Genomic DNA, 20,789 nt, shown 5'->3' with positions numbered 1-20,789 from the left:
TGGTTAGGATGAGAGCGCGCAATTTAAATTTTTAGGATAAAATAATATCAAATATCATTTACAGCACCGTTGACTAGCATTTGAAGGATAATAAATAAAATAAAAATAAACGATTTTTAATAAATTTTAGTTCCTCATCAATAAAAATTTTCTACACAGAAAAAAAAATGTTCCTGAATCAAGTATATAGCTTTGAAGAACTTCATCTTCTTGATTTGAGTAAAAAAATTCTTAAACTAAGAAATTTTTACTTGGTTTGAGTAAATTTTATTTGATTCAAGAATTTTTCGTCTTGATTAAAGACAATTACCCTCTTCGAAATTATTTTCTTGGTTCAAGAATTTTTCTCTCGAACCAGTTTAATTTTTTTTTTTAGTGTAAAGATTTCTAGTAAGTAATGTTTTTAAAATTCTGACAGCAAGACCGGAATTAAAAATTATATTATTTGTAATATAGGATGCATTCACCATGAAATTCAACCTTATAAGCACAAACCGAACCGAATTTAAACAAAAAAAAAATAATTATACTGTAAATTCAAAAAAGTGAACAGATCATTTAAGCATTATAAATGATAACTACAACCCAAAACGTATTAATAATTAAATAGAAGGCAAAGGCGACGTTTTTGGGCGTCACAGACAATTAAACACCTGGTCTAAATGGTTTGTTAACGCATAATCATATCAACTGTCACTACGACAGGATACAAGGCATTACAGTATGGAAATGAAGCTCATTGCGAATGTAGGTATAAACACTGACACGTCCTATTTTATTTTAAGTGTGTATACATAATTCATTTATACACATGGATTTAAAATTATCTGAGTTAGTGTTATTCATCCCTAAGCTCTTTAAGGGCACGGCCAATTTCTGTCACTCATGTGATCACAAGTAAATACCTCTCCATGGATCGGTTGATATTAAACGGATATCTTGGTCGCCTGGGTGTGTCCGAATAAAATAATAATAAATTCTGTAGCGTATATATATTTATAGTATTAAGTAAAAAATGACACGGTTTTAGATTATAAAGTTTTTTAACTAATTTGTTTTCTCTAATTTTGGTAACCGCAACTATAGCGCTGTCTACTATACTTTTTCCAGGTGTGTTTGACGGATTTTCATGCTACTAGTAGAAGTTTTACTCCACTTTTATTCAGGTTGAAGATTTTTCTGCTGAAACTAGGCAACTTACAGAGTTAAGGACTCTTTATGATTTTTTCGATTTTAAATCGTAAAAACTATAAAAATGATCTAATAACTTTTACTAATGCCGTAACGCATCTTACATAAATTGGTATTTTATTTCATTACACTCAAAGATCAATTTTTTAATTTAAGAAGAATAATCTCAACAATGATTTTTTCAGCCTTAAATCAAGAATGAAAACAGAATATTTTGAATAGAAGCAAGTGTAAAGTTAAAAAAAAAATTTTTTTAGTAGATAAAATATATTTTTCTTGATTATACGACTGACGATAGTGTTATAGATTACGCGACAAAATCGACTTGGCGACAAAAAATGAGAAAAATGTCAACCGTTCTATAAGTAGAAGCAGGCTATAAGAATAGAAAAATATTCCGTTATAATGTTATTTTTACACAAGCTTTGTGACAAACTTTTCAATCAATAAATTATACTGTCAAACCGTTTTACTCCACGTCAGATGTGTAAATGATACTCTTTTGTTCAACTAACGACTAACTATACTATATATAAACTTGTATTAGCTGTATTATTAGTTCAGTTTGAGGATATCAATGTTTTGGTTAATCAATATTTATATGTCAAGTATGAACTGGAAAGCTAAATTTGATTGTTGTTTGCATACATTACATATCATCAAAGCACTAAATTAATAGACACTATTTCCTCTGATGTATGCACATTCATATCATATCGAGGCAGACGTACAAGACTTATTCATATATGAACAAACAGAATACTGTAGTGGTATAATTTAGAACACATACCAATTGTCAATGCGATAGATTAACATATCGAAGAGATAGTTTATTTAAGTCAATAAGCTATTAATTTCTGTTTTTGCTCTGCTTATAAGTATTTATACATTATCACACTAAACATGTTGTTATTTATTAATATAATGTATCAAACAACAATTTTCTTTAAACTTTATATTTTGTATCAATTAGAAAAGTTAATAGTACTTATTTATTGTTGAGGCGGTCGGTTACAAAGCGAACAAACTTTGTATAACTATTGAAGAAAAGCAAAAAATTTGCAGACTAAAGGATGAAATTTGAATTTAATTTGAGTATTTATCAAAATTTTTAGAAACAAAACGTTTCTTCAAGTACAAAATTTAAAGAGGTTTTAAACATTTTTTATCACGGTATACTACTTGGATAATAATAGTTGTCGTTTATAAATATGCACTAGTCTAGCCTCTACACATTAGAGTTCGCTGAAAGCTTTTGTAAAAGCTATAGTTATTAATAAAACTTATTTTTATATTTTTACTCCATATAACAAAGATAAATTTTAATTATTGGATACAGTATAACAAAATAGTTGTTTTTTGGGAATAATATTGTTTTTTAGGAAAAAATATCATTTTAAATTTGGTTTTGTGAAAAACTTTCGGTATTTCAGGTACATTCATTACGATGATTATTTTGTTTTTTAAAAAAAATTGTAAAAGAACAATTATTTATTTTAGTTCACAAAGAAAATTAATTTTTATTTAATTTTAAATTTGACCATGTGTTGAATTAAAACAAGATATGTGAATATTATTTTAAAACATTAAAATAACTGTTGTCTCGAATCAAAAATTAAGTTTTTCCGATTTCTTAATATTTATGTAATTAAATTGATATTATATCATGTAAAAATATTATCAAAAGCATCAAAGTAATTATTTTTCTCACACTGTTTATGAATGGGAAGTTTTAACGATTCGCGGTTCGCGGCTGACCAGTACAAAAATCTTGAACAAGAATATTGTTACCTCAATTATAATAGTTACAATTGATAACATCTCTAACAATAAAAGGCATCTATTGTAAATCAATAATTCTCATACCTGAGAAATAAAGGAAAGGTCCTTCATTCTTTCTTCATTCATTCATCTTTTGATCTCCTCGCGTTGCATTATTTAAGAGTGTATTATCAATAAAAAAAAAAACAGTGGTGTATCCCTTGAAAAAACTATTATCATATATCGCTAAGTACATGTTGTTATTAATTTTTTATCGGACTAATTGTCCAAGTACTCAACAAAAGCGAGAATTGTTGCGCGAAATTTCACACGAAGTACGCGGCAATTACGACCCGCATATAGTAACAATTATTATGAATTGCAATATTGACCACGTGCATATATACCCATCTCACGTGCAATAAATACGCTGCACTTGTAAACGTCCTTGAAAAACGCAGGGGCGAGACGAGACAGCTCGACTTAAGGGAAACGTTTAGTGAGGCATTCGCGAGTATGTGTAACCGTCGTCCTATACTATAACCGGATGCAACTTCCTGCGTAATAGGCGACCCAAGTTATTTTTTTTTACCCGTTTATTACCATCTTTTCAATCATCAAAGGTCCTAGTTGTCTATTCATCAATTCTTTATCGTCCATCATTAATATCGTCAGATGGGCTCAAATATACAATGAAAAGTACCCATTAATTATACTTAAATTATTGTGGTAGAGGGGATGGGGTCGTCAATTGAACCAATAATTTGTTAATGATTCTTTTGTTGTAGAATTTTGAAGTAAAATAACGTTTTTCTTTACAAAATACTTTTTTGCTTAATTATTTTCGCTGATAAATTATTTTAAAAATTACCAGAATTAAAAAAAAAAAAGAAAAGTATGTATTTAACAATTTTTTGGCATATTTTCGACAATAAATTGGTAAACTAATAGAACTTAAAATTGAATTATTAAATTTGATTAAGTAAGTTTTATAAATAACAATTCTTGAGATTTTCATAATAGGATATTTGGTACTGACCAATTATAAATGTTTTTTTCATTTCTTTAATTTTATTTAAAAATTTAAAGAGAATAAATAGCGTTTTTGTTAATTCGAAAAAAAAAATTCTATAAGAGTGAATTGTTCAGTTATTTAAGACTGTAAATAGAGTGAATCATAACAATTAGAATATCATGATTGTACTTGAAAATCGAAACGTTACTGAACATTTTTCTAAGAGCCATGTAATAGTTATAATAGTACGTCAAAATTTACAAAATTTTTAATTTAAAAAATGGAACCATTATAATAGTTTTTAATATTTTACAAATCTAAGATTAACATATTACAAAATTTTGAAAGGACATTTCAATCTTTCATTTTTTATTCCTATCGATTTTTTAAGTTGAGTGGTTCAATTGACCTTCCTTTCCCTTTCCCCTGTAATTCATTGAGGAAAAATAAATCACTTGGGTTAAAATATCTATTCCTATACAAAGTTAACTAATATACATTTCCTGACACCGTGTGATTTTCAAAAAGGGGAAATGCATAAAGTTGAATGTCAATGACATAAACATATTATGTTATGTGTACAAGTATCAAGTATTTGACCATTGCTCTGATCCCCCTATGTACCATATACCATGTACTGTATGGCATGCATGTTCTCTCATGTATGGAGGACAAATGAAGGACCACGCGTGTGCCTAAATGATAAAGAGAGGAAGTAACACATATAACAACATATCTATGTTATATAGTGCAGGGAAAGGACAAAACACCACTATACACGTGATACTGTTGGTTACTACTGGTTGAGCTTCTAGCACACAGTTGTTTCAATACATTTGTAAATGTTATTGGAAAAAAGAGTGTAACAAGAAAGAGAGTAAAGACATGAGAGTAGAACATACGTGTACGACTGACTCGACTGCGTTTGACCACACCCTCGATTGCTTTCAAGATTTATAGCCGTAGTGACCACGATCGTCGACAAACCATCGCCCACCCACTCACTCCTCTGCCACCTCCCTTCTCTTCATCTCGCACGAACGCTCTTACTCTGGTCTCTGGCTCTGTACGCGCTTGTTACCAATTCCAATCGTCGTTTCCCGTGTAACTACCAGGCGTAAATAAACTATAACGTTGCTGTGACAAATTACAACCAGACCAGGGGAGACCATCATTTTTGTCAAATTCATTAAAAATTATTTTGTCATAAGTCATATGCTTATTTTTTCTTTTTTAGTTGTTTTGATCTATGCAAATAAAAACTTAGTGAATACTTATAAGTCAAAACTGACGATACTAAAAAATAAACAATTTTCCGTCAATTGTAAGACAACTATATCATAATTTAACATATTCAGATATTTGAATACATAAAGCTACTGCTCAACATTTGGATCAATTGGAAAAATGTACAGAAATTAATTTTGTTCTACTAAAAACAGCCGTAAATTATTAAATATTATATGATACTGAAATTAGTTAACAATAATGCAATGATCATCCTCCAACATCAAGTTTTGGTAAATATGATGTTAAATGAATATGGAAAAGCCAACATTAATGTTAAAATACATACTAAGAATAAGATTAATAATTTAATTACACAATTTATCATTAAATTACAAGTATTTTTACTGTAATGAATTACTTCAAAAGCATGTCGACGGTCTAATTAGCAATTGATTTAACTCCTTATTTTTTAGAGGGTGATTTTATAACATTTTGATGTAGCAAAAGTCTAATTATAAATTATTTAAATGATCCAAACCAAAATATTATACCTTTATTAGATAATAAATTGTTTTTTAAAGTGATAATTAATTTTTAACTAATTGTTTTTTCGTAAAAATGAAAGATTTTCCAAAATGGAGTTAGACAAATTGCTAATTAGAACGTCGATGTAATAAATTACCATGTAAAAATTTTTAAACATGTGTGAAATTAAAATAATTTGAACCAATTTCTTCAAAATGATGTTCTTGGTTCAAGGTTTTTTCAAGTATAAAGATTAATTTTTGATAAGTAGAAATATTAACTTCAATATTCAAATTTACTTTTCCTTGCCAGGTTATACTAAATAATGCTTTTTTACAGTAAGGAGACAATTATGTCAGCGGATGATATGATTGAGAGAAGTAATCTAATACAAGAGAACATAAATAGCAAAACCGTTCCTTTTAGGTTGTTCTCTGCACTCATCGATGCGTATCAAGACCAAAAGCTATACGACTATTTTTCTTGTTCTTGTTCTTGTTCTTCTTCTTCCGCCTTTGTTCATTGTAGGAATAAACTAAACGTATGTACTTAGTCTGTGTAGTCTTTCAACGCTTTTCGAGTAGTGAGTAGTCTCTCGTCGTATCAGTGGACGTGGACGAACGACATGTGCGATCGTACCAGCGTGAAGGAGTCTAACGCGTGGATGCGTTCTCGAGTTATTGCCTCTTTCCGGTGCTTATAGGTGTCCATTACGCGAACGACCACTGACTCTCCATTGTTAACGATCCGCGACTTTCTTACTTGGATGAATTTTTTTGCCTCGATCCTCCATCCTCTCAAACAAAACCACTCCGACTATTCTTATTAGAACATTAAGCATCATAATGTAGCATGTGCGGATCTTTTCATTGTTTTTATTCGTCTATTATTTTTGGTCTTCATATCATGATCATAATCATACATTCGATGAGAAATTTGACTCTTTAAATTAGTATGCGACCTATTGACTTCCGTTATAACATTATATCTATTGTGTCGACGATTCTAATGACCAGTTCGATGGTTATCTACCAAAATTGCCTAAAGATTCGATTGATAAGCCCTAAATACCTCTTCCTGCGCCATTTAAATTGCTAAAAAAATTACACCGGTAAAAAATAAATTAAACTTTATTTATAAATTTTTTTCGTTGCTACTAAATGGATAAAAAAATAGTATATTTGTGAAATTATAAATTTTGATAAACATATAAGATAAGACTAAAATCAACTTATTTTTTATGGTGGAATTGAAACAGCTTTTACTTCAGCGGATAAAAAAAATGAAAATGAAAAAAATAAATAAAACATATAACAGGAAAAAAAGAACAAAGTACCATCTCAATTTAGTTGTGTTGTACAAAAGGGGGATATATAGCGAAGGGGCAAGGGGAAAAAGGGATGATTGTTCACCGGAGCGAGAGTGCGTGGTGATCATACAGGACATTGAACAAGGCGTCGCCGACTGCGCCAAATTATAACTTATTTTATGACTTTTTTGCACCGGCCATTTAACCCTAAGGCCAAGGCTTACATGTAAGAGACCTAGAGTTATAAAAATCCATGTGGTCTTAGTGACAAATTCAGAAATTAAATCACACCCTAATAACTTCCAGTTCTGTATGGGCATCATTTTTTTTACTTTTTCATGAAGAAAATTGATTTTTTTTTTACAAGTTTAAAAAATGATGAGAAAATGAATCATATATTTAGTTGAAAAACTCAAAGATAAGCTAATGGTAAATTAATTTTTTTGACACCGCTTAGATAATTGATGGACTTGAAACATTTAACACTGTAGGTATCTATGGAGATCTATTATCGTTACACATCCTGGTTATATGTATACTAAGACGTTTTTGTGGTGAGGAAGGTCGACAAGTGATCGAGGACCGTAACAACATAGGGTAGGCGTAGATCTAGGATTCGAAAACTTAAGAGTAGTTTAACAGAGAGTCAGTATCACGCTGTGAAACGCACTGTTTTATGGTTTTAGCCGGAGAAACTAAACTTATTACGCGACGGGGGTTAGTATCGTCTTGCCAACCCTGTTACAGTCGGGGGATGATTTTTTATTATTAAATCACACGTCTGCTAACGCTTGTCGCACGATTAATTTTACATGACTGTATTCTTTATTACATGAAAAAAGTATATCATCATTTCCGTTTGCAATAAATTTCAATAGACTATTATATTTTTATGACTAAGTATGGACGGAGTTAAACTTCGCGAAGAATATGATTTACTCTTGCTTGAAAATCTGGAAATGGATCTTGTCTCGTCATTTTTGAAATGCATATAAATTGTAATAAACAAGATCCAAGCATATTTTACGGCTAAAATTTAATTTTTTTACAATTTTTTTTAATATAAAATAATTTTTATAACAATTTTGGTTATATTTAAATGATACAATAAGTGGCGATTTGAAAAAACTATTAATTAACTCATAAAAAACTATTATAAGTATAAAATAAAAAATTTTAATTAAAAATCTTCGAGCAGAAAATTTACAGAATCTAAAAGTTCAAAAAATATTAATAAAATAAAAAAAAGCCAATAATTTAAATTGATTATTTTTTCCATTCGATTTTACGAAAATCATAGTTTGATATCTCAAAGTTTTGATTAATTAATTTCTTTAGTTAATCATATACACTACGATGTCTATTTTTTTTTTATATTTTTTATAATTGAACCAAAAAAATCATTTTTAAGCTTTTAAATGAATTTTTTGTTGTATCTTCAGTGGACCAATATAAACACTAGAGCTACATTCGAAAATGGGGTTTTTTCAATTAAAAAAGCAAATTTTTTTAGAAAAAACCATCCAAACATTATCGAAAAAAAATATTCCAACATTTCTATCTATTTGAATATTGAATAATAAAAAAAAATAAATTATTGAATTTAAAAAGTTTAAAAAGAAACGTTAGAATGAAAAATAAATTTAATTTTTAAAATGAAAATTTTTGTTTTATCTTGTTGAATTGATTTGTTTTTTCCAGATATTTCATTGATCGAACAAAAATTTCAAGGCGACCAATTGATCAACTGAGTCTGTTTTATCCTCTTGTTTTCTATTTTTATTATTTTTTTTGCGTCGGAAAGTAGACTTACTCTAAGTAAAAGATTTAGATGGGAATAGAAATCTACGGGGGTTACAGAGACACGGAGAAACTCGGGGTTAGTCTTGAGTCAAGAGTTCTGAAAGGGACGGTTAATTCCACCGTGATCGTATCTGATCGATATCCTTCGGCTGGCCTCACCCTCTAACGACTACCGACTGACCTCGTGTATTAGTCTTGAAATATTTAAATCAACCGAAATGTCATTCACAGTATTTTTTTCTCCGCTTATTATTCAATAATTTTTAAAATAAAATTCATTTTATACGTTTAAAGTTTAAAAGTCCATCACCAAAAATAAAGTAATATTATTGAGTGATTTCAAATATTTACTTATCCACCAGCATGATTCTTTTGTTTTACTTCAAAAGAGCTCCTGAACTCTTGGACATGCCCCCATAAAAGTTAGCGTTGGATTCCGGATTAATATTAAAAGTTAATACACGCAGCGTCTGTTGAGAGATAAAAATAAATAAAATTCCCAAAGTATTTGGGTTCGACACCCATCCTATGATTGGGTCATTCGTTCTGGGAATAGGCTGATAAGAGCCCTATGACCACATATGCTACGTCCGTAAAAGTCTGTAGATTTTCAGTGGCCAAGAGGATGCTATCGCGATTAGGATAACTGTCTTACACCCCTCGTCTTATCGCCGGCCAATAGATACCGAACAGAGATAGTGAGAGAATGCTCGAAATTGAAGACACGCTCGACTGATCGTTGCAGCCGTTCCTCGGTCAATTAAAAGTTTTTGTTGTCGAGTTAGTCATAGAACATTGGAGACTTCCCGCAGGAACTTGCCAATTTCATCAGAGCTTAACTGACACAAGATTAGAATCGATTCTAAGAAATTATTTTTACACCATTAATAATATACATCAATAGTGAAAATTTTTTATAATTTTAAAGATTGAATTAAATCAATTTTTTTTTTCTTAAGGAATTAATGAATACTTTGACTCAAATTTTTAGGACTAATCTAATTAAAATTTTCAAAAGGATTATAATTTAAACTTTCGTCTGAACTAAACATTATTTCATACTAAATTGACGATTACGGGCTTAAAATTTTAGGTATTAAAGAACAGAACATTTAAAATTGTCACTTAAAATTTCTAATGATTAAAATTTCAATATTATTAGTTTAACGTAAATGAAAATTAAAGATCAAATTATTTAGATAAAAATAAAAAAAAATTATTCTATGGGGATTAACACAGAATTTTTTCACAATATAGATGATCACACTGATAGAAGGATTTGTTTATAGTTAAAAATATTTGTTAATATTTAACAAATCATTTATTAGAGATCACTTTTTAGTCTTTAACAAATATTTCTTAGTATAAATACTTTTAAAAAAAGAGTTATTAATATTTAATAAATCAATATCAGATTTATTAAATACAAACAAATCATTTTAAATACGAAGAAATATTTTTTTAATACTAAAAAGTGGTCTCTAATAAATGATTTGTTAACTATTAATAAATATTTTTTTAAAACAAATAAATTCTTCTATCAGTGCAGTTAAATTTGACCAAAAGTTTTTTAAAAAATAAAAACCTAAAGATTTATCAAATATTGGCATGAAAATAAATTTAACAAATTATCAATTGTCCGAGATACTATTAAAGCTCGTAAATATTATCTGCCAGAATGAAAATAATTTATTATCGGAAAAGTAGTCGTAGCAGGACCATGTCCGGTGCAATCGCCACACGTCACGCTTATATTCTCTATGATGTAAGGGGGTAGTATTATGTACAGAACGGCCAAAAATAATACTTAGGGTTGTGTGCAGAAGAATGCCAAAAGATGGAAAAAGAAGGGGAAATAAAAGGGAAACATGCACGTACGACACACTTTGGCATTTTGTATTCTTTGCGCATAGACGTTATCTTCCCTGCGGTTTATTACATGCGGCATGGGAATATGTTTTATTTATACTTTTTTATTTTGAGGACTTGGTCTGACTCTGGCTATATGTAGAATGGACCACCTTATTTTCTTTTCTACTCCTTTTTCTTTTACTTTTCTTATGTTATACGGTTTTACTATGTATTTACATCACGATACCAACTCAAACAAAAATATTTAAGATTAAGATATTGTTAAATCTTCTGTATAATGTACAGGGATATATACTATTAAAATATAATAGGCACGTAGTATATATATAGTATTGATAGAAATAACTTACCCTGAACGGTTTCATAATAGCATTTAAAACAGATGTGGTGTCCTGATAAAATTATAAACGTTGAACTGGGTAACATTCCACTCTGGTGCATGTTTACTACTGAAAAAAATAAATAGACGTTAGTACTTTAGTAATTAAAACTATTTTATTTTATTTAAACATTTTTATTACCTTTCGATTGTCGCTCGTTTCATTCTGATAAGTTTCTGTGGTCACTATATAGGTATGCAATCACTATTTTCCAACTCATTGCCTGTAAAACCATTATTTTTTATTTATATCGTTCAAAATATTTATAATCTGTTCAATATGAGCAAATAATCCTGAATGTATGGTTGATAAATAAAAATAATTAAATATTTTGTTGAAATGTAAATTACTCATCAAACATTCAATAATTTTTTACTAATGAAGAATATTTAGACCAGCCTAAAAGACAGAATATTCAACAGTAATGTTAAATATGTGATATTCTGCCTCTATTTGAATTAGGTACAATTTTTTTTTAATTTTTCGTAATGATAAATTGGAATAGTTAAAAAAAATCATCACAAAAATTAAAATTTCAATTATTAAATTAACTTCATTAGAAATGTAGAAGAAAATTATTGATTTCTAGCTTGATGATTATCATTTTATAATACCAAAAAGAGTGGACTTACATTACTGTAAAAATATAAATTAAAAAAGAATGACACTGAAGTTGATAGATATTAGAAATTTTTTTACAATTTTTTAGCAGCGAAATTATTATGAAAAAAATTTATGGTAATAAATTTAGCAGATATTTAATAATTTTTAGAATTTTTTTCTAACAAATAAATTATGGCAAAAAAAAATATAAAGAAAATTAACATTTAGAAATTTTGAAAAATTAAAAATGCAATTTTTTAAAAATAATTTTTTGGAGCAAATTTTTTTGTTAAAAAAAATTAAAAAATTCTCTAGTGACTGCTAAATTTAATTTCATAAAAAAATTTAATAAAAAAATTCCACATTTGAAAATTAAAAAAATTTTTGGTGATAATTTTTAGAAGCATTTTTTTATTGTTATTGAATTGTAATAAAAATTTTAAAAAATTTACAATTGTTAGCTAACTTCAGTATCACAAAAAAGACAGTTCTTAAAATTAGAGAAAAGTTTTTTTGATATCTTCACTATTTTAATTGTAGAAATTTTTAATGTCTATTACTTACTCCATTATAATATCTCGGTTATTTTAAGCATGTAATTTTAAATATTATTTAATTCTTCTGATACTAATTCAGTTTTAACGATAATTTTTCGCGTGTCTTTTAACTACCGTCCAAGTATAACATAGATACAGAAAAAAAATTGTGAAACAATATGCATATTCTTTTTTATATTGTAAGTATGTTGAAATAAATTTGAAACGAAAAATAAATGTAATGATTATCCTTATGAAAAACTGCTTAAAATAGTAATTTCGATAATGAACGAGGAAATGAAATATTAATGGTCGGATAACAATGCAGTCTTCTCACTACAGTGTATACATACACCACCGCGATAATTTACTTCTGCTATTTAAAGGCTAGTTAAGTTAAGTATACATTACAAATGACAGCCTGAGTTGGTGACAGCTGTCTAATAACCAGCGGAAACAAACAGGTCGTTGTAAAAGGTAAATATACTTATTCACTGTTTGAATAAAGGTTATTTATTTATTTAATTGCTAACTTTTGTTGTTATTTCCAGTGATAGTGAAAACTGAAATCGGCCATGTGACTGATCGACGGTATATATAATAAAAGAACGATTTGCAACTGACAAATTTTTGAATAAGTAAACAGAGTAAAAATATTTTCATATTGTCGTGTTCCCAGCAGGCACTTAGCGCGACTGAGTTCAGACAAATTTTCTGAATAAATGGCGCGAATGAAATTTTACGAATAACTGTTCATAAATAAATAGTCGCAATAAAAGAAAATTTGAAAATGACACAAGAAAATTTGTTTATCTTTTTTCTTACTTTTCAATTAGTATTTTCCAATGACAGCTTTGGTTTAAAAAATCAAATAAAATGGCGGAAGTCCTCTAGTTTTGATAAAACATACTTAATTAAATTTATGAATGAAAAAGCAACTATTCGATAAAAAAAACAACTCGATAAATCTGTCAAATCACTTGAAAGCGAATAAAATTCGATTTTGTACTATGAAATGAAGGGTGTTACACGCAATTTAGCGCCTTTCGTAATAATAACTGTAGCTGCGCCCTTCATATAGTTTATGGATAACGTTCTGTTATATATCACTCACGGCTCGTTAATTTACCTCAATGTTATTAATGACAAATCTCACAACTTCACTCTTAAATACAAATATAAATATTTCTTCATTATTTTAGATAAAAAAAATTTAGCATAAAAATTTTAATAGTGAACTTTTTTGTTTGTTTATTCATTTTTTTTTTAATACAGCCATTAATTTTTGTCGATAAATATAACGATAAAAATTTTTTTTCATTAATGTATGTTTAAATTATTTTAATTATACAAATTAAAAAGTTATTTCAAAGTTTCATGTCATCAAAAAGGAGTTGGAAAATATTGATATTAGCATGTAAAATTATTGTTAGAAATTAATATTGTAGTCTCATTAAATATATAGTTAATAAAATTTCCTTCAATAAATATTTTTCCGAACTCAATATTATATTAATAAATTTATTGTAATTTTTATAATAAATTTATAGTAATAATAATTTTGAAGAAAGTATAAAAATATATTAATTAACTAACTACATTAAGTTTCTAATTAAAATCAATATTTTCAGAATTAAAAATAATTTAAAATTCCCGCCCAAATTTTAGTTAAAATAAGTGGTGCCTTCAAGTGGCAAAATATCGTATTAACTCCTTATGTGTATTGATAATTTATTAAATCCACTTTTATTCGAACCAATTACCTAAAATTTTTTATCTAAAGCAGATGTAGTCCTTAAAAAAAATATTTATAATTTTTTTCATACAAATTAATTGAAATTATTACTTTATTACTATCGACTGTTTAATAAATGCAACTAATCGATAGTATAACTCTAGCTCGAAGTCGCGCAGGCGCATTACGTACAATGAATTGCCGCGCACTAAACAGCAAACACGCGGGTAATCTGTCCTTTATTTTTTTCTTTTGTAATGATTGTACTTAGTGACACCGTAAGAAATTATTTGTCAATTGTTTATTTTTCTATTTTTTTATAAGCTTGCTACAATATTATCCCTCCAGGTAATGAATTTTTTAGTTGTCATTTTAAAATTACACAAATATACCTAGTTAAGTTGATTGAAGATTTTTCGAGGTTAGATGTCTTAATAGACAACTGTTGTCACTTTACAAATTGTACTCAATGACATTATTAAGCTAATTGTTCACAATTACAGTCATGTAATATGAAAGCAAAATTTCATCAATTATCATTATTATAACATATTTTATTTACAGAGCTGTTACAATGATGTCCGAGGATGATTCATCTGATGAATTTCAACCATCAAAGATAGTAATATCTAAAACATCAAAATTTTTCTCAACAACTAATGAAGCACCTCCAACTTTTGTTCTACAATTTCCTAACCATAATTTAGAAGTATCCTCAGATGAAGCGAGTTTAGACTCTAGCCTGTCTCCTAACAAACGCAGTGCACTACTTTCAGAAGGAGGTAAAATTAAATTTTATTAAAAAATTTTTTATGAAAACTTTAATTCAATAACTGACTATCTAATAAATTGTCTTTTAAAAATTTAGAAAATGACGATAAATCAGAGAATAAATCAAATTTACCACTATCACTCCAAGGATCATCAGGAATGTTTCAGTGGCAGCCAAATAAGAAGACCCAGGCGTCACTCCATAAATTTTTAAAGAAACGAAATATAAGTCCGCTGGAAAGAGAATCCAAAAGACAGAATACCAATGGGAATGACGAGGAACTTATGACTGACGATGAAGATGATGATAAGGGTAAAACGAGAATACCAAGGTTACCAGTCCAATCTGGTCATTCTGTGATGATTGCTGGGGTTGACGTCAAGTTCCCATTGAAGCCTTACTCTTCACAGATTGCAGTGATGAATGCTGTAAGTATTTATATTTATAATTTATATGTTCATGAATTTTTAAGATAATAATTAAAGTTATTGGTTTTAAAGCTAATTCGGGGTTGTTCTAAAGAAGAACATGCGTTGCTGGAGAGTCCAACAGGCAGTGGAAAAACTTTAGCATTACTCTGTGGAGCTCTGGCGTGGCAGGAACACTATGCTCGTGAGTTTTTATTATTTAAAAGTAAAAATTTTTAAATAACTAAAAATTTATTATATTGAAGTCAGTGAGAGTTGAGTATTTGTCTTTCATAAATTTAAAATATGCAATGTAGAAAATTTTAAACACTAGGTGCAAACTTTAATTACATTTTATAATGATTTATTTTCTTAAAAAAAAATATCTACTAACTTCAATATCGTAAAGTTTTCACTGATGCATGATAAAAAGATTATCATGTAAAGTATTCAATGAAATGTAATAACAAGAGCTATACGGCTGCCCAATTTTAAAACACAGTAACTGCAAAATTTTTATATATGATTTTTTTTTAGTATTGCTGCATTTCATGATACTGAAGTTAGCTGTCAGCTGTCAATTTTAAAAATTTTTTTAACAAATCAATTACAATAAAAAAATGTTTCTAAAAATTTTCACTTATAATTTTTATTAATTTTCACATGTGGAATTTTTTAATTAAATTATTTTTTATAATAATTTAATTGCTATAAAATTCTAAAAAAATTTCTAATGTCTGTCAATTTCAGTGTCATTGCATTTTTTATAACTTTCAGAGCTTAATTTCAAATATTTTTTTTTAAAAATATTGATATTCAAGTATTTTCTATTCATAAATCGAATTTTTTTATCAATTTAGCCCGAAAACTTTTTTTTTAATAAGAAAAATTTTTAAAAAATCTTAAAATTGTCAGTTACTGTGTTTTGAAATTGGGCAGTCGGGCATTGTGCTCTGTAAAATATTGAATGGTAAAATAGATGACTGCACAGAATGACTCAGTCCAGCAGGATAATTAATTTTTAATAAAATGAACACAAGTCTTATTGCTGAAACTTTCTAACTTGTCAAATATTATCGTTGATGGTTTACTGTGTTGCGACTCGTGCCATCGCGTTTTCTTTGGGTATTGTCTCGTGACGTTTGGTCGTTAGCTTCGTCCTCGTCTTTCAGTCGTATCTTAGCGTCTTGCGAGCCAGCTAAACTGACTGCTCTTTTTACCTCCAACTTTGCTGAGTCTTTAGAACGTGTGAACCCCTGAAAATTCAAATCAACCTACACAAGGAATATTCCCAATTTTTACTTCCTTGTCTAATTTTTTTTTTTATTTTTACTTCTACAAGCTGTAAAAAAATGAGCCATACAGTTCTTATCAACTTTTTTAAACTGGCAAAAAACGCAATTAGAATATTTTTTTTCGACGAAAAATTTTTTGCTTCATATCTTAATGTTCCTCTGTATTGTATTTAAACTGTCGTTTCCCTTTACCTGGTAAGACGTTTAACCTTTTTTAATGCTGTAATATGTTTTCATACATACACTTACACAATTTAAATGATACTATATAATACAATAGTATTAATTCGCAGTAATTAATTACAAATGAGTTACTGTAAGTTCTTTTCGCACGAACATTAAGTGGCACGTACGTATGAGAAATCAGTGTGGAAACTACATAAACGTCGACACGACTCATGAAACAGTGCAAAGAGAGATACGGCTGTTGGCCACCCCCACCTTTTTCTCCCTCATTCCAACAAAGCGTGGCAAGAAAGCGAACCAACAATTAGCAATTCCTCGCTTGCCATATCAATTTAAATTATTCAAACGCTTATTTCAAGTTAATAATAACGTGCGCTTTGCTCCTGTTAGTCTATGAAATCATCATCTTCCTGCTGTTTATATTTATGATTTTCAAAGTCACATTATGTTAATCCGACAAATTTACTTCAAATTTTAAGTAATTCAGGTCAGATTTTATTTAATTTGTCTATGAGTATTTAAAAATTTACAATAAAACCTTGGATTTGTTTTGAGTTTCAGAATAACTAAAAACTTACAAACTAAAAAAATATTTTTTTTTCATATTCAATAAATTATTTTTCAAAACGACATTTAACGATGACATTTCAATTTTAGTATTATATAAATTTGTGTCTCATATTATTCGAAATCTTTATCTTTCGACAACTATTTGATATTACTCAAATAATGCTCGAACTTTGATGAGTTTCAGATTCCTACTGTTCAAATAACTTATTAGTCTTCTTAGTACCTACATTTCTCCGAAAATAATCTAAAAATCGATTCACTCGCATGTGTGCTATCTGATTAGTGATAGTATTAATAGGAGTGTTAAAAAAAGGGCGGTGAATTATATATCGCTGTTGAGCTTTTATTTATTTCGTCGAGTCAGATATTTAGTACTTTGTGTTATCTATTGACAGCTAAAAATTAAATTTATTAGCTACTCTTACACGAAAAAATAATACGTATTAAGGCAGTTGTTGCGTGAAATCTTTCAATAGAAGGTATTAATGAAATTTTACTAGACTTTTGTTTTATTAAATATAAATCTCAAGAACCTAATAAATTTTAACTGACTGTCTTAATCTTGGAATAGATAATATTAATATTAATATCAGAGTTTAAATTTTTTCATATGATGTACTCGTATATTTATCATTTATATTGCATTTATTACAAAATTGAAAAAACACCAAACGTTAGGTAGTTAGGCGTCAAATTATGGACAAAGATTTTTCTTAATCAAAGAAATTAAGTTAAAATAAATTCTCTCCATAGTGAAGGATAAAAGCTGCTTAAGAACTAAAACTTTTACAACATCTATTTTCGATTTTAAGGTTGCACGGACAGTACCCCGTAAGTCATAATAGAATCTAAATTTTTTTTTCATCAAAATTAAAAATTTGAATACGAAAATTCATTACTATAATTTAACCGTTACCTTACATTATTATTAATTAAAATAATTAAATAATTTCATTAACAAAAACAATAAATAGTCAATGTTTGACTCAAGTATTTTTTTCACAAAACTCAGACCTGGCAACACCGCGCATAACAGCTGTTTATATTTATCTAGCTGTGTAGTGTTTAGTGTTGAGTTGAAAAACATAACCCATAAATATACACAGGAATTATTAAAATTCAAAATTCGCGCGTTCTGTTCTGTGCAATGTTGCCAGACTGCGCTGAATCACGTGGTTTATTTATTTTTAAATATGTCGGCCTGAAATTTTCGTGAATTTCTCATCTTTTGCATTAAAATATCTTTAAAAGCTTTCGTCAGAAAATTTTCATTTTATTTTTAACGTATTCTACGAAAGTTGATTGACTGAAATACAAGTTTTTTGTTTTTTAATCTTCCTATGAGGTAGTCAAATAAATCGATATATGTGCAATCCGCCAATAGTCTCTATAGGCTAGATGTTAAATTTCAATTTTTTAATAATTTATTAAAGGATAACCTTTCGTCAGATCTAATCCAAAAAATTAATTTAGACGTATGAGATAGCAGGCAATTCATAACATATCAAAAAATTAGCTTGTGATATTCACAAGTGCATTAGTGTCCGAACAACCTTAAATAATCAATTTAAATTTATATTTTGCCAAATTTTTTCTTCTTTTCAATTAATTTAAAGAGTAAATGATATTTTTACTTTTTTTTTTTAATTAATTAAATTATCACGGCTACCCTATATCTTCAAAAAATAATAGACACATCTTAGATTTTTTGAAATTTGCATTATAGCAAAAAAATTAAAATTCTAAATTGATAAAAATTTAATTAAGACATAGAAGATATATTAAATAAAAATACCGAAAAAAAGTAAACTATAATTTTCTTTAAATAAATAATTGATTTAGAGTAAACAAAACGAACATGAGAAGTAGATTCTAAAGAATATAAACTTGAAAGCAATAAATGATGATTGATATTCAGTAATGACAGTTCGTTGTGCAAACAGTTAAAAAGTTCCTCAGTAAGGGGTTTGTCTATAAAATTGAAAGAGATTATCAGATAGACTATAGCATTTAGATAATTTGAAAATTCTAGTTATTTGTCATAGCCGTTTAATTTAGTCGATAACGAGGCAGCTGCATAGGCGCGGGGAGACAGTAAAGATCGGTATACTCCTCCAAAAGGGGGAGAAGATAGCTCGTCCTGGTCTCACATTTTTAAAGCAAACGAAAACGATCGCGTGCCATTTTGGGGGACTCGTCAAATTAAACGTTTCTCTAACGTTAACGTCGAATTTGCGTGCGGAATCCTATCTAAGTTTTTTTCGTTCCTCAATTCTTTTCTTCTCTCACTAGTTTATTTTTTCTCAACTCTTTTTTTTGCTATTCTGTCCTTCACTTTTTTTCGTATCTCTGTTAATTCTTTTTCTTCCTCTTATCTCATGTTCCTTTTTCCGTTTGCTCACCATGCCGGGAACACACTGGAACATAAATGTTGTAATTCCAGGCTCCCGCGATTCCCATGGTCGCAACGACATGTAGAATTAGTTTTGAGAGAAGTTAATATAAGTATGATACAACTTTAACTGAAGAAATAAAAATAAGTTCCTCATAATGTACACCCAGACAGTTCAGTGGTAAAGAAGATGATGATGACGATGAGGAACATTCCACGTGTCTTTGTTATACTATAATTTGTAGCCAGATACTGTTTAGATGACATGCAAACTTTTATTTTATTCTCAACTCGTCTATTACAAGTAGTGACAGATATTATGCATAAAGTTTCTAGAATAATTTTATTACTTTACAATCGTGATGCTTCATTAGTAATATCAACAATAAAAGCTTGATTAAGGTAGTACAAACGTCCCAAAAATGTCATCGTGTTCTTTCATTATCTTGTTGACCAAGTAATTTCACTGAAATTATCATGCCACCATGTATTTCTTCGCAACTAACAAATGTCTTGATGCAACTCATGAGTTTTATTCAGCAAAAAAAACATTTATACTTTTAATGTCGTGCTCATGATTGTGCACAAGTACACGATGTCTCCAAGTCTAATTTAAAATTTATTTTCTTAGACCTGGATTCATTTCCGAGGGTATAATGATTCTACATAATACTTTCCTCGCAACTATCATATTTCATTGACAATTATTAACGTCGAGAACTTTTGGAAAAGTAACCTCGACACGAAGCATCAACCAAGTATAACAATTGTCCTCCTCTCTCCTTTTTGTATGCATCGTCGCATGATATTTCTTTCTAGAGCTATAAAATATAAAGATCTAAGGTATATCATTTATTTTATATTATATATTCTATGTACAACTCACCTCGAGTGGTACTACTAGCCGCTGAACTGTTAAAACTTCGTCATGAAAAATATTTTATACTGCATAAATTAGTAATTTTAAGTTCGACAAACAATCTACAGACTGTTAAACAGTGACATTGCTAAAAAAAACCAACAAAAGGTCACTCGGAGGTCGCACGAGAAATAAAAATGACATGCAATTAAATCGATGATTCTTAAACTATTCGATAAAGTATTCAAATAAGTTTTTTTTGTCTTTTTTAAGACTGCTCTCAAACTCGTAATCTAGTGGGCGTGTCATCATCGAGTTCTCACACTAAATTTCCAGGTTTTAGATCAT

General features: G+C 28.6%; 1 protein-coding gene and 1 long non-coding RNA gene across 3 annotated transcripts in view; one reads left to right on the top strand and one right to left on the bottom strand.

The window, feature by feature from the left end:
• Positions 1–12,891, bottom strand: part of LOC123262141 — a 118,810-nt gene extending 105,919 nt beyond the window's left edge. For both annotated transcript variants that reach the window (XR_006508873.1, XR_006508872.1), the window contains exons 1-3: positions 12,254–12,891; positions 11,228–11,309; positions 11,057–11,155 (exon numbers count right to left, since the gene is read on the bottom strand). This is a non-coding gene — a long non-coding RNA (uncharacterized LOC123262141). The remainder of the gene's footprint in view (positions 1–11,056; positions 11,156–11,227; positions 11,310–12,253) is intronic.
• A 1,249-nt stretch (positions 12,892–14,140) lies between these two features.
• The window catches only part of LOC123260282 (Fanconi anemia group J protein-like), a 63,878-nt gene continuing 57,229 nt past the window's right edge, over positions 14,141–20,789 (top strand). Inside the window, exons 1-4 of the mRNA XM_044721274.1 lie at positions 14,141–14,308; positions 14,525–14,742; positions 14,829–15,160; positions 15,233–15,344. Coding sequence (XP_044577209.1) covers positions 14,535–14,742; positions 14,829–15,160; positions 15,233–15,344 — 652 coding nt within the window. The 5' untranslated portion in view covers positions 14,141–14,308; positions 14,525–14,534. The remainder of the gene's footprint in view (positions 14,309–14,524; positions 14,743–14,828; positions 15,161–15,232; positions 15,345–20,789) is intronic.

The sequence above is a fragment of the Cotesia glomerata genome, linkage group LG3 (genome assembly GCF_020080835.1).
Source record: "Cotesia glomerata isolate CgM1 linkage group LG3, MPM_Cglom_v2.3, whole genome shotgun sequence".
NCBI lineage: Eukaryota > Metazoa > Arthropoda > Insecta > Hymenoptera > Braconidae > Cotesia > Cotesia glomerata.
This window is presented reverse-complemented; position numbering and strand designations above follow the sequence as displayed.